Source organism: Silurus meridionalis, chromosome 15 (assembly GCF_014805685.1).
Source record: "Silurus meridionalis isolate SWU-2019-XX chromosome 15, ASM1480568v1, whole genome shotgun sequence".
In the NCBI taxonomy this organism is placed as follows: domain Eukaryota; kingdom Metazoa; phylum Chordata; class Actinopteri; order Siluriformes; family Siluridae; genus Silurus; species Silurus meridionalis.
In genome coordinates, this window is record NC_060898.1 from 1,850,001 (window position 1) to 1,862,500 (window position 12,500).

General features: G+C 39.5%; 1 protein-coding gene across 1 annotated transcript in view; it reads right to left on the reverse strand.

Annotated features, from left to right (window-relative positions):
- The window catches only part of LOC124397798 (WD repeat-containing protein 7), a 96,107-nt gene that overhangs the window by 61,724 nt on the left and 21,883 nt on the right, over nucleotides 1-12,500 (reverse strand). The window contains 5 exon segments of the mRNA XM_046867586.1: nucleotides 1,221-1,313; nucleotides 4,973-5,058; nucleotides 7,643-7,886; nucleotides 7,889-8,141; nucleotides 9,161-9,394. Coding sequence (XP_046723542.1) covers nucleotides 1,221-1,313; nucleotides 4,973-5,058; nucleotides 7,643-7,886; nucleotides 7,889-8,141; nucleotides 9,161-9,394 — 910 coding nt within the window.

Sequence of the window (12,500 nt, forward strand, 5' to 3'; positions counted from 1 at the left end):
ATAATGATGATTACACACATTTTAAGGCTTCATTAAACTGACATTTTCTTTTAAAGTCATGCAGCAAACAAATCCTGAAAAATCAATATAATGTGCAAAAAAAAATTATAAAAAATGAATCAAACTTTAAATAAAATAAATAAAAAAAATAATAATTTGTGTATTTGTACTAATACTTGTAGAATGTTGAAGATGTTTTAAGATTCTTGCTACATTTTTTATTTGTATTTATTTTTTATTTGTCTGTATATTTTTATATATGAATACACACACATACCCATCTGGTGCCTGTAAAAGTGTGGAAAACCCTGTTTTTATGGTTTCTGAAAGACACCTGTATGTTCCTTTTGTTTCTATGCAACAAATTTGATAATGTAACTGTATGATTTCCTTCACCAAACAGATCTATAAATGTCCATATTATTTTCCAGTTTGTGAAGAACAGCTTCACACACACAGAATCCGGACGGTTCGTTTCTCCAAACATTCAGCTTGTAAAACTCGCCAAAGTTCACTAGTCGGAGATTCCTTTATGATTCAGTTCATCCCAGAGCAGTTCAATAGGATTTCGGTGCAGTGACTGGGCAGGTCGTTCCATGACAGATAGATAACACGGTAGACGACTGTCCGGAGTCCGATCACATCTTCTCTCCTGTTCTCCATCTCACACAAGTTCTTCTCTTGGAGACAAAATCATCCCATTTGGACTCCACAGAACTTTCTTCCACTTCAACACTGTGTTTTTGACAAATGGAACATGAATGTGTCTCAAAAACCATAAAGCACCAGGAGATTTTTTGTGCATTCGTGTGTGTGTGTGTGTGTGTGTGTGTGTGTGTGTGTGTGTGTGTGTGTGTGTGAAATGCATAGTTGCCCTTTTGCAAAGACAGCATGCATGCTGAAAAGATTGGGTAAACACACAAGATTTTAAACAAACACACAAACACAATCACAAATACACACTAACACAACTACACTAACAACACACAAGGACAAAACCAGACAAGACAAACACACACACACACACACACACATAGAAGGAAAAAAAAAAATAGGTAAAACAGTAAGGCAGCGCAAGGCAGATGAGTTCACTGAGGGAAAAAGAGACTGAGAAAAGAGAGAGAGAGAAAGAGAGAGAGAGAGAGAGAGAGAGAGAGAGAGAGAGAGAGAGAGAAAGAAACAAAAGAAAAGAAAAGATGGGAGTTTCTCTTTTGTGGTACCTTCATTTACGGAGGGAGAAGAATGAAAGGTGGAGGCGGCGTGAGGCGCCCCTGTGCCGGGTGCGAGAGCGGAGGTGGAAGCAGCGGCAGCAGCTTGCAAAAGAGAGAAACAAAGAAAGAAGTGAAAAGGAATAAAAAAATGGGAGGGGGAAAAAAAGGAATAAAGAAATAAAAGGAAAACGGAAGAGAGAAAAAAAGAAAAGAGAGAGAGAGACGCGCGGTCTCCAGTTGCGTCACATGAACGAGAGAAAAAGCAGTTAGTCAAACACGAAGAAGACGCAGACAACACGTTTCACGTGCACTTGAAGACGTCGGAAAACTTTTAAACAAACAGAAATTCCACTCGCTGCGGCCAAAAGTATTGGGACACCCGTTCTTCTCCAAACTGTTACCATCACGACGTGTTTGGATCTGGTATGAAATTTTTCCTTCGCTTGAACTAGGAGTCCCAAACCTGTTCCAGCATGACGATGCAAACCCTGTGCACAAATCCATCTCCGTGGGTTGGAAGATGTGGAAGATTTTCTGCTATGAAGCTCCAGCAGCTCTACCTGCTCCTCTCAGGCCTCCTCATTTTACCGACATAGTGAAACATCTTCCCAGAAGAGTGGAGGTTGTTATAAGAGTAAATGGGCAATGAAGGTGGAATAAGATGTTCAAAAATAAGCACATAGCAATCTTATGGTCAATTATTTATTATTATTCAAGTCAATATAAATAAATAAATAAATAAATAAATAACCCCCAGAATTACTTCCACCTCAAAAAGTAATATTTATCAAAATAAAGACGAAACACAAACGACTAGACAATTCAGAACATACAGAGGAACATGGGACGGCCCACAGGAGCAGCAGAATAAGACATGAAAACGTAATCCAAGATCTTTTGTACCATCAGGGTGTAACAGGTTTTCAGCAGTCATATAGAAGAAGTTTGGTGAAGGTTCTACGTAATTAACTAAAAAAAACTCTGCATAAGTAACTGGAGAAGGTTCTGCCCATGAAACTGGAGAAGGTTCTGCCTGAGTAACTGGAGAAGGCTCTTCCCATGAAACTGGAGACAGTTCTGCCTGAGGAACTGGAGAAGGTTCTGCCTAATTAAAAGTAGATGGTTTTGAAGAAGGTTCTTCCTTGTGACTTCTGATCAAGTTAATGGGAAAGAGTCTGCCCCAGTGACTGGTGAAGGTTCTACCCATACGACTGGTGATGTTTCTGCTCCTGTGACTGGTTGTGTTCTGGGGGGAGTGGTAGCGGTTATGGTGCTGGGTTACTGATCAGAAGGTCGGGGGTTTAAGCCTCGGTATCTCCAAGCTGCCACTATTGGGCCCTTGAGCAAGGCCCTTAACCCTCTGTGCTCCAGGTGCGCCGTATCAAAGCTGACCCTGAGCTCTGACCAAGCTGGGAAATACAAAGGGAGAATTTCACCGTGCTGTAGTGTATACGTGACAAATAAAATCTATTCTACTCGATTAACCAGGCAGCTTTCTGTTTTAGTGACTTGAAGGTTGGAGCTTCAGTGGAAATGAGCGGTAAAAAATTTGTCCCAGCGGTGAAGCCTCTGTGGCATGAGAAGGTTCTGTGTTTATCGCTGGATTCCAGAACTGCCTGGACGTCACTGTTGGCCTCTTCAGCGAGACCCTTGAGCCTTAAAGGATTCTCATTTCCCCACTTATACATCGTTTTGGATAAATGTGCTGCCAAATGAATAAGTGCAATTGAAACACAGTTTCCTCTAATTGTGACGCTGTAAAAGGAAGAGTTTCATTGATTGGAGCAACTCTTGATCTGTTCATTCTCTTTCCTCTCTCAATCCCCTTCATTTACCCTAATGGCTAAGAGACGGACAAGAAAACACACACACACACACACACACACACAGAGAAATAAAGGGTTTGCGTTTGTTTAAGCAAGTCTGCACGATAAGGACGCTGGACGTTGTTGACTTTCTCCCGGGTTTAAAGAACAACTCTATTAAAAAACACTTAATAAGACAATCTAAGAGCGGTTTTCACAAACCGATTCGGATCAATACCCGAGGAACCGAGTACAGACGAGAGGAGGAGAGGAAAAGAGCTACATGCGTTGAATAACTTTCATTATGTCTTTAAGCCTAAAGAGCGCCGAAGGATCAATAAGCTGGACGCATCTGAGCGGAGCCGAGCGCACGTTTCCTCGCTCTTACGCCTTCTCGCCCATAAATCCGGCGAGAAAAGGACATTTAGCCCCTTTTCATTTCGCCTTTTCAAACCGACCGTCGCGGCCCGTCTTCGTCTCAGCGTGAGAATTCATCGGACAGGCACGCGTCGGAAATCTGGCCCCGGAGAGGCCGAGCTCTTGTGCGTCAGAAAAGGCAGAGGCGATTAGCATGTGAAAAAAAGCAAGAAGAAGCCGAGAGCCCTTATGGCGAGAGAAGGCGAACAATAGCGAGTGCCACGTGGCGATTTTCAGCACGCCCCGTCACACTTCCTCTCAAAGGGAGCAAACAGGAGCGTGGCATGAGTAAGTGAACACAAATGATCCCACACGCCACAGCACTATTGTGCCTGGACAATGGACGCTCCTGCGGGGTAACAAATTAGGCCACGTGTGGGGACGTGTGTGTGTGTGCGTGTGTGTGTGTGTTTAAAACTAACAGGTCCTCAAAACTGAGGGTTACATCAGTTGATTTTTAAATATATTGTCTTGGGTTTAAAAACCCAAAGTACGCATACAGCCGAGAGCAAAAGTTTGTACACCCTTACAACAAAACATAGGTTTTTATTTCGAAAAGGTGTTTTGAGTAAATCCTCTTTTTTTTTTACATTATAACAAGTGATTTCAATTAAAAATAAGAATAAGTTTATCAGGTATCCCAAAATCAAACACTGAACTATGAAAGGATCATGGCAAAATACCCACATAAATAAATAGACAGATAGACTGATCATTTGCACATAAGTGAACACTTCATTTTTTTTATAAAATAGCTGTTGCTATAATTTTCTTTTTTTTTTTTTTTTTGCCCAATCTTGAGAATTGCTGGATCTCGACAATCGTCTTAATTTTAATCATATTATAGCTACATCCTTTTATTAAATAACCTGATGATATATTTCATCTAAACAATGAATCTGCAAATTGTATTTAATAAACAAATACATTTATATATAAATAATAAAAATACCAAAAAAAAAAAAAAAAAAATTCAGACCCTTTCTGTTTTTGCACAATTATTAGTTATCGCTTTATTTAAAATGAATTAGTTGGGTTTTTTTTTTTTTGTTTTGTTTTTTTTAGATATCAGTCAACACAAAATAATCCATAATAATGTGTTTTGAGAATTTGGGTTTAAATAATGAATAGCAAAAAAACGAATAGTTTAAGAGGTAGGAAATAAAAATTCATTTAAATAAATAAAGGTTAAAAAAATAGAAATGAGAGAATGTTTATTAAGACACTGAGGCTCAGGGCTTCATGAGATGCACTAAGTATTTTACTAGTACGTGTGTGTGTGTGTGTGTGTGTGTGTGTGTGTGTGTGTTTTCCCCAGACACTCCCCGTGCACCCCAGGCCGGGTTGTGTGAGGAGCCGCTGTAGTGAAAGGAGATTTTTCATGTTGTTTTGTGCTTTTACATCATGACTTTTCCCCTGAGTGAGGGAACAAGAAAGAACCAGAGATGGAGACAGACAGAAAGATAGATACAGGGCAAAAGAAAGAAAGAGAGAGAGAGAGAGAGAGAGAGAGAGAGAGACTCTTTGTAGTTACAGTACCTTGTTTGATCTGGGACTGCATGGCCGGGGTGGAGACCTGGGGGGGCGTCTTTTTGGGGCTCTCTGGGGCTCCGGGTCTTGGAGGCCTGAAACACAAAGGCCAAATGAAATATTAACACACTGCTCACAGCTTACAGTTCTTTTTCGACAAAGTGTGTGTGCATACATATGCCTAAGTGTGTGTGCGTGTGTGCGCGCACTGACTTACCAAAAAAAAAAAGCACGAAAGCACAAAATCTTTATAAAAAAAATTTGAAAAAACTTTAGACTTACACAGTTTTTATTGCTATCTATCTATCTATCTATCTATCTATCTATCTATCTATCTATAGCAAGGAGCTGTCAATCGATTAGAATATTTAATCGCGATTAATCGCATAAATGTCACGAGTTAACTCGTTAACTTAATGCTACATTTTTATATGTTCTAAAAATTTAATTGAAACTGTTCAAGTTTTTACTACTCTAATCAACATGCACATGGACAAATATGGAAGCTTCATGCAAATGTATGTTTAAGTGAAATCAAACTCAACATAGAGCATGAAGACACAATATTCAGAATTATAGTGTTTTAAATTACGTAAATTATCAAGACACCAAATGGAACTTTTGCTGTTTCCACACGGACGGTTTTAATTGCCGGATGTGTGCATTATGGTGGATTTTGGTGTAAATCTTCTGTGATTTAAAAGCATTTTTCAGTGGATCTTATTTATTACATTTTTATTATGCCTCTTTTATATTTATTTATTTTTTATAAAAATGGTCAAACAAAAATGAACTTTAACCTAACCCTAACCCTAACCCACTCTGTCACTGTACAACACTGAGCTGGAATTTTGAACCACATTTGTTTACTGATACATAGCTGAATGTTTCTTCTGCATGCATTTCAAAAGATTAAATCAAACAAAAATTTTAATTTGTATGAGTGAGAAAAATTCCCACTTGTACAATGTTCCCAAAATGTGGCCACGTTTTCCAATTTCTAGCTGAAATTCTGTTGCCATCATTTGTGTAAATGTCTTAAATCAATGAAACAGCCATAAATATTCAAGCGTGTTCATTGTACATCTCATTGATCTGTATTAATGCCCACCAAACTGCATAAAAGGCTCATAAATAGATGAAAATCATCAACGCCAAATCTTCCAATAATGCAGCTCAGCCAATGCGGCGCATCTGCTACTAATCCATACGTATATATGGACAATATACACAAAAATCTTCTATATGAATGCTGAACCGTTGCTATTTATCTGCTGTTGGTCTAAAAACAGCCATCCAAAAGAGCACGAAGACCTCCAGCCTCATTAAAGGTCACCGAAAAACAACACAGAAATCAGAAGGAGTTCTTCTCCTCGCACCCGCTCTCGCTTTCCCCTCACACGGCTCCAGATATTGAGCTGTCTGGATGCTGTCTGCCTGCTGTGTGAAGCTTGTTGTCTGTGTTCTGTTTGCTTTGGTCGAGCTGTGAAGTTAGCGAGGATGATGAAATCTGCGATGCGCCGCTCGCTATCTGAAAGCCGAAGCGCTACGTGCCATTTTTTTGGACGATTTATCAGAAAAATGTGTGTAGTTTTTCCGTATGGTGGATTTCGATCGTTAGTTTTCTTGATATTTCTGCATGCGAAAAAATAAAAGCTTCAAATCGGTTTTACAAACACATATTTGGTGAAAATAAGACTCCAGGCAGTTACTGGGAGTCTGTGTGTATAACAGTAGTATGAACAGTTCAGTTCATATTCATAAAAGAGCAAAAGATTGGGGAGGAAACAGGGAGTGGGACCATAAGATCAGATTATTATTATTATTATTATTCATTTATTGTCTCATGAATAATAAATGTCTAAGTAGTGATATAGTTTGCCCACATTGCCCCGGGTGTAGCATCTATAGTTTGGTACTATGGTTACATCAGTTGACGATATTATCTGTTTATTAGATAAACTAATATTAAACATTTATTAGAAATATTCTTACACATGAGCTTAAACTGAAGTTTCCTATTTATACACCATTTAGTAAGACTATGTTTCAATTCGATTTAATTAAATTTTTATTTTTAGAGCACATTTAATAATGGACATGGACTTTCGGGGAATGTCAAAGCTGGAAACTTTCCATGGGAATTAACGGGAATATATGGGAATTTACAAAATTGCAGGTTGGCCAATAACAGGGAACATAATGTGGTTGAAAATATCATTTTCTTAACAAAATTACGGCAAAGAATATCCATCTTGGCGAATTTTCATGTCAATTTCATTAATGTTACATACATTTATGTTTAAAACTTCTATGTGCTGCGTGTCAAATGTTGTGCAACGAAATTATGTCATTTAAAAAAAAAAATCTATATTAGTTTGCATGTGTGTCAGTTTATGACCAAAGTTCTGATCCAAATTTTGTATATTTATGTTTGTATCTAATACATTTTACATAAATGTCCCAAAATGTCTAAATAATTACCATAAATTCCTGGTAAGTTTTCAACCTGGAATATTTCCCAAATTCTCCAGATGAAGTACTTGTGGAAAGTTTCCAGAAAGTTATGGAAATTTACTAGAAAATCTTCCCCCTTTGCAACTCTTACATTGTGCACTCTGGTTATACGGTTTTAGACTGAATTCTGTGGTATTTATGGTAAGTTCACTCAGCACCCACCTGACTGGCGCTTTCTTCATGTGCTCGCCCACGAACGTGGCGTTGGTCATGCCCATGAGTGTGTTAGCCAGCGAGATGACGGACAGCAGGTGCTGGGTCGTGACCGCACGCGAGACGCCGTACGTGCCCTTGCCCACCACTTCAGAAACGGAGAGCTTCCTGCCTTCGAGGCCGACGCTACTCGCTAACTGCCTCAACAGCGAGTCCTTGAAGGTGGGCAGCATGAGGGACATGTGGCCGCCCGTGAGATCAGGCCGAAGGAGATGGGCGTGTGCGGTCTGAGCATGCCCAGTCGGCTCACGCACACCTCGTCCAGCGTGCTGTTCAGGCCCCAGGCGTGCAGGCAGGACATGAAGAGCTTGGCCGTGTCCATGGTCAGGTTGTACTCCAGCAGACTGAGGGATTTGGATTTCTCCTCACGCCGGCGAGCCTCCTCCTCTTCATCCTCGTCTTCGTCCAGCAGGTGCTCCTTGATGTTTTCTTTGATGGTTTCTTTTACCTGCAACGAGGAGTTCGGGGTGTAAAGTCAGTATGCCCTTTGTTTTTTTTAGTTTTTTTTTTCTTTTCCATAAAAATACCTTTTTTATATATAATTTTTAAATGTTTGAATTAAATTTGTAAATCCAATTTCAAATTATTGTTTCACATTGATGATTTTTATTGATTTATTTAACTAATACCGGGCCACGGACCGGCACCGGGCCAGGGATCATATAGTACCAGGCTGCACAGAAAGAAAAATTACTAACTTTTTATGTATTCTGTATTTTGTATGAATTTTAAATGCTTACATTTGAAGTAAATTTCCAATTTATTGAAAAAGAAAATTGTTTCAGACAGTTTTTTTTAATGCTTCGATAAATAAAGCTACCACTGATTCTGCCTTACGAAAGAAAAAGAAAGAAAGAAAGTTTTATTTTTAATTGTCAAATGTACATTACTAGCACACAGAGTGTTAAGGGGCCTTGCTCAGGGGCCCGAAGAGTGGCAGCTTGGCGATACCGGGGCTTGAACCACCGACCTTCCGATCAGTAACCCAGAGCTTTAACCACTGAGCTACTGAAATAATTAAATAAATAATGTGATTGTGTATAATAGTAATGTTATATAATATGCACGTCCACAGAGGTAAACGTGAGCGTACATAATTGTCCATATGATAATAACTTCTGAATCTACACCAAAAAACACAGACCTCTTTTAATAATTATTACTGAATAATATTTAAAATAACTTGAAAATACTGGAAAATCGGAGCCGTGCTGCACATCATGTGCTGCGTAATCGTCTCGGTCGTCCCTGAAGTTCTCCTCCATCATTATTCCCCTCCCCCTGATTAAACACTGTTTTGATTTAGATCAGCGTCTAATTATAAATCAGAATTAGAATTATACCGATTTCCTCCGGACAGTTTCCCGGCAATCGAATCTCACTAAAGGTGATAAATCTGGAGGTTGGGGAGGAAAACGCGTGAAGGTTTCCCTTGTGCCGCGTCCTGTCTCGCGTCTCCGTACTCACCTGCTTGAAGATCTTGTTGGCGAGGAAGGACCCGCCCTTGTCGGTGCCCCCCGGGGCTTTCTGCAGTGTTTCGGGGGACACGAGGGTGGGATTGGGACGCTGCGCCTCCTCGGTCAGCAGCTGGATGATCACGGCTTCGACGTCGAAGAACAGGATGTGCATGTCCGGGTCGGTCAGGTTCGTCTTCATCGCCTGCACCACCAGTGCATTGTGGGAGTATTTAGGCAAGTTGCCCTGTTAGGAGAGACAGAACGTACGTCACACACTCGATACTACGTGATCTTTCTGAACATATTCCACATTTGCTGTTATAATTGAACTGCGGTCTTCTGGGAAGATGTTCCACGAGATTTTTTGTACCTCGGCCACGAGGGTGTAATTATAGGCAGGTATACAAGTACAATTGATAGGAGTTTGGAGAAGCACGACATATGGCTGTAAAAAAAAAAAACAAAAAAAAAACAGATGTCCTAATACTTTCGGTCAAATCGTGTGCACCTGCACTGCATCACAGTCTTAGTTACTTTTCAGAGGACATTAGTTAAAAGTTCCCGTGTGCACGCTGATCTATTCGCTCCCTGCTCCACATAATAATCTCTAATGCTCATTAGGGCCATGAGCATTCATTCCGCCTCATCTCCTTTTTAAAGCCACGCCGGTTGTAAATTGCTGCCCGGCTAATTGCTATTCGATGTTAATTCAATGGCCGGAGCACCTGCTCTCCATTTTAAACAAACGGCAGGACGTTCGCGAGTGCTTTTCTGACAAAGGTGAGGCAATAACTGCAGAATTAAAGAAACCATTACGGGAAATCGGCCAAATGTCGCATGTTTTTCCCCATGAAAACTCGGTCTGTTCTTTCGTTCGATTGCGATTTGATTCAGCACAAACGCTCGGTGCGATCGGATGATAAATTAAACGGTTCTTGTTTTACGTTTTAGGAACGAATGGAAACTTCACCCGGATCATGCAAGGCTTTGGGAAATCATCAGACGTCTCGTTGGTTTTTCATTCGTTTTTATCTATTGGGTAAATGGAAACGCGGATCCTCAATAAACAGTGCACGGCGTCGTTTTTCCCCAATTTTCTCTTTTCGGATGCAATAAAACGAAACCACACGGTGAATTATAAACCATAAAGGACGTCCATATCGTGCTATAATGCGGCGACATGCCATGCGGCATCACAGTCATTAATAAGCGACATGAATTGCTGATGCGATTTATTTTTTAAATAGACGTAAAGACGTTAGAAGACCATGGACACACAACCCAAGCATCTTTAAACAGTATAAAGCATCACGCTCCATGTTAAGCAGATCTTCAAAGAGTGGAATATGAGGCATGGTCATGCTGGTACAGGTCTGGATCTTCTATTTCAAGCGAAGGGAAAATTTCATGCTACTGCAACCAGCACATGTAGCTGGAAACGTCCCAATACTTTTGGTCACGTAGTGGATTTTGTTTTTATTACAATTTTAATAGATGGCGTGAATTTGTTTCAACATAAAGCTCAGAATATATATAATTAATACACACACTTTAATTATATTTTAATATATTATATTATTTATATAATACACACACACACACACACACACACACACACACACACACTTTACCTACATAGCCCAAAGTGTCTCTTTCAGTCTATCTTTTCCCCTTCTTTCACCCCACTCCTTCTTTTCTTCCGCCCTCTCCTCCCTCTCTCCCTCCCTCTTTCTGATGCGTTCACTCTGCATCTGGTCCTGATCGTTCAAATTGGTTTCACAGTATCGCCTATTTCTGACAATTAGCACGCGTCGGGGCGGCTTTGTGCCCACGCTCAGCGGCAGTTACTGGGCCTGAATAGCCGAGAGGGTCTGCCTCACTGATCACGCACACACACACACACACACACACACACACACACAAAAGAAAGTGAGAGAGAGAGAGAGAGAAGAAAGCAAGCAACAAAGTATTCAAAAAAAAAAAAAAAAAAACACCTGCCTCCTAATTTTCTGCTGTCTCCCTCTTCTTCTCCTTCTCTTCTCCGTTTAAAAGCTCAACATTTTCACTTCTTAAACTTCTAATCGTTTGTTCAAACCAAAAAAAAAAAAGACGACAACTACGTGCTACAGAAATTTCAGCCAAAGAACCAACCAATCACAATCAGGCCTCAAGCGAACACGTCCACGTCCGATATCCACATTCAAGAAGATCAAATTTACCAGAGAGAGAGAGAGAGAGAGAGAGAGAGAGAGAGAGAGAGAGAGATAGATAGATAGATAGATAGATAGATAGATAGGACACTTTTCCCCAAATGAAACATTTTTTATATACATCAGAAACCAAAGTAAAAAAAAAATCTATTTGATTAAACCAATTTATGCAAATGTTTCAACACTAAATTTGAGTAAAGTAAAAATATCACTTTAAAAAAAAATAAAAAATTTGCTACAGCTTTGCGTGTGTTTCTTGTGTAGTGGAGGGGTGGAGCTATGCTAAATTTCTATTAAAATTTAAAAGATCACAAAATAGCCAAAGTTATAATATTACACTTTATGAAAGATATATATAATAACACTACACACACACACACTGTACACCCATATATATATATATATATATATATATATATATATATATATATATATATATATATATATATACATACATACACATATATATACATATACACACACACACATACACACACCTACACCCAACATCTACAGTTTGAAGAGGATTTCTACCTGAAAGCTGAAGATAAAAAATTTATTAAAATCTACAAAAATATTCTGTATAATAGCATTTTCATATAAACCTTTTTTCTTCTTCTGATGCCTGAATTATTTTAGTTAAAGATATTAAGATTTTTGTTTAAAGAAAGTAATTTTTATACAGTATATAAATATAAAAGTTATTCAGTTATCAGTTGTTCCTGGATTTAAAGGTTTCCATTGTTAAATCATCACAGGATCACAATGAGGTTTTGTTCAATTTTCTGAACTAAAATTGTGTCTTTTTTTAGGAAAAGAGTGAAGCATCCGATCCGTACCGTTTTAGGAACATGGTGTTAATCTGATTTTGTTGTTTTTTCCCTCCCCCTGTTCTTGTTTCTTTAAACCTGTGAACACTGAAGCAGACAGACAGACGCCCCAACCGGAGCGGAGCAGCATCTCTCCATCTCCAGGATGTCTGTAGTCTAGAGCCGGCTTTAACCACCGCTCTCTCGCTCGCTCGGATCAGTGTCAGAGAGGAGAAACTCGATCCAGTGTGAGCGCGCATGCGTGTGTGTGTGTGTGTGTGTGTGTGGGGCAGCGTGGATACACGAATCACAAGCTGTGTCACCAATCAGG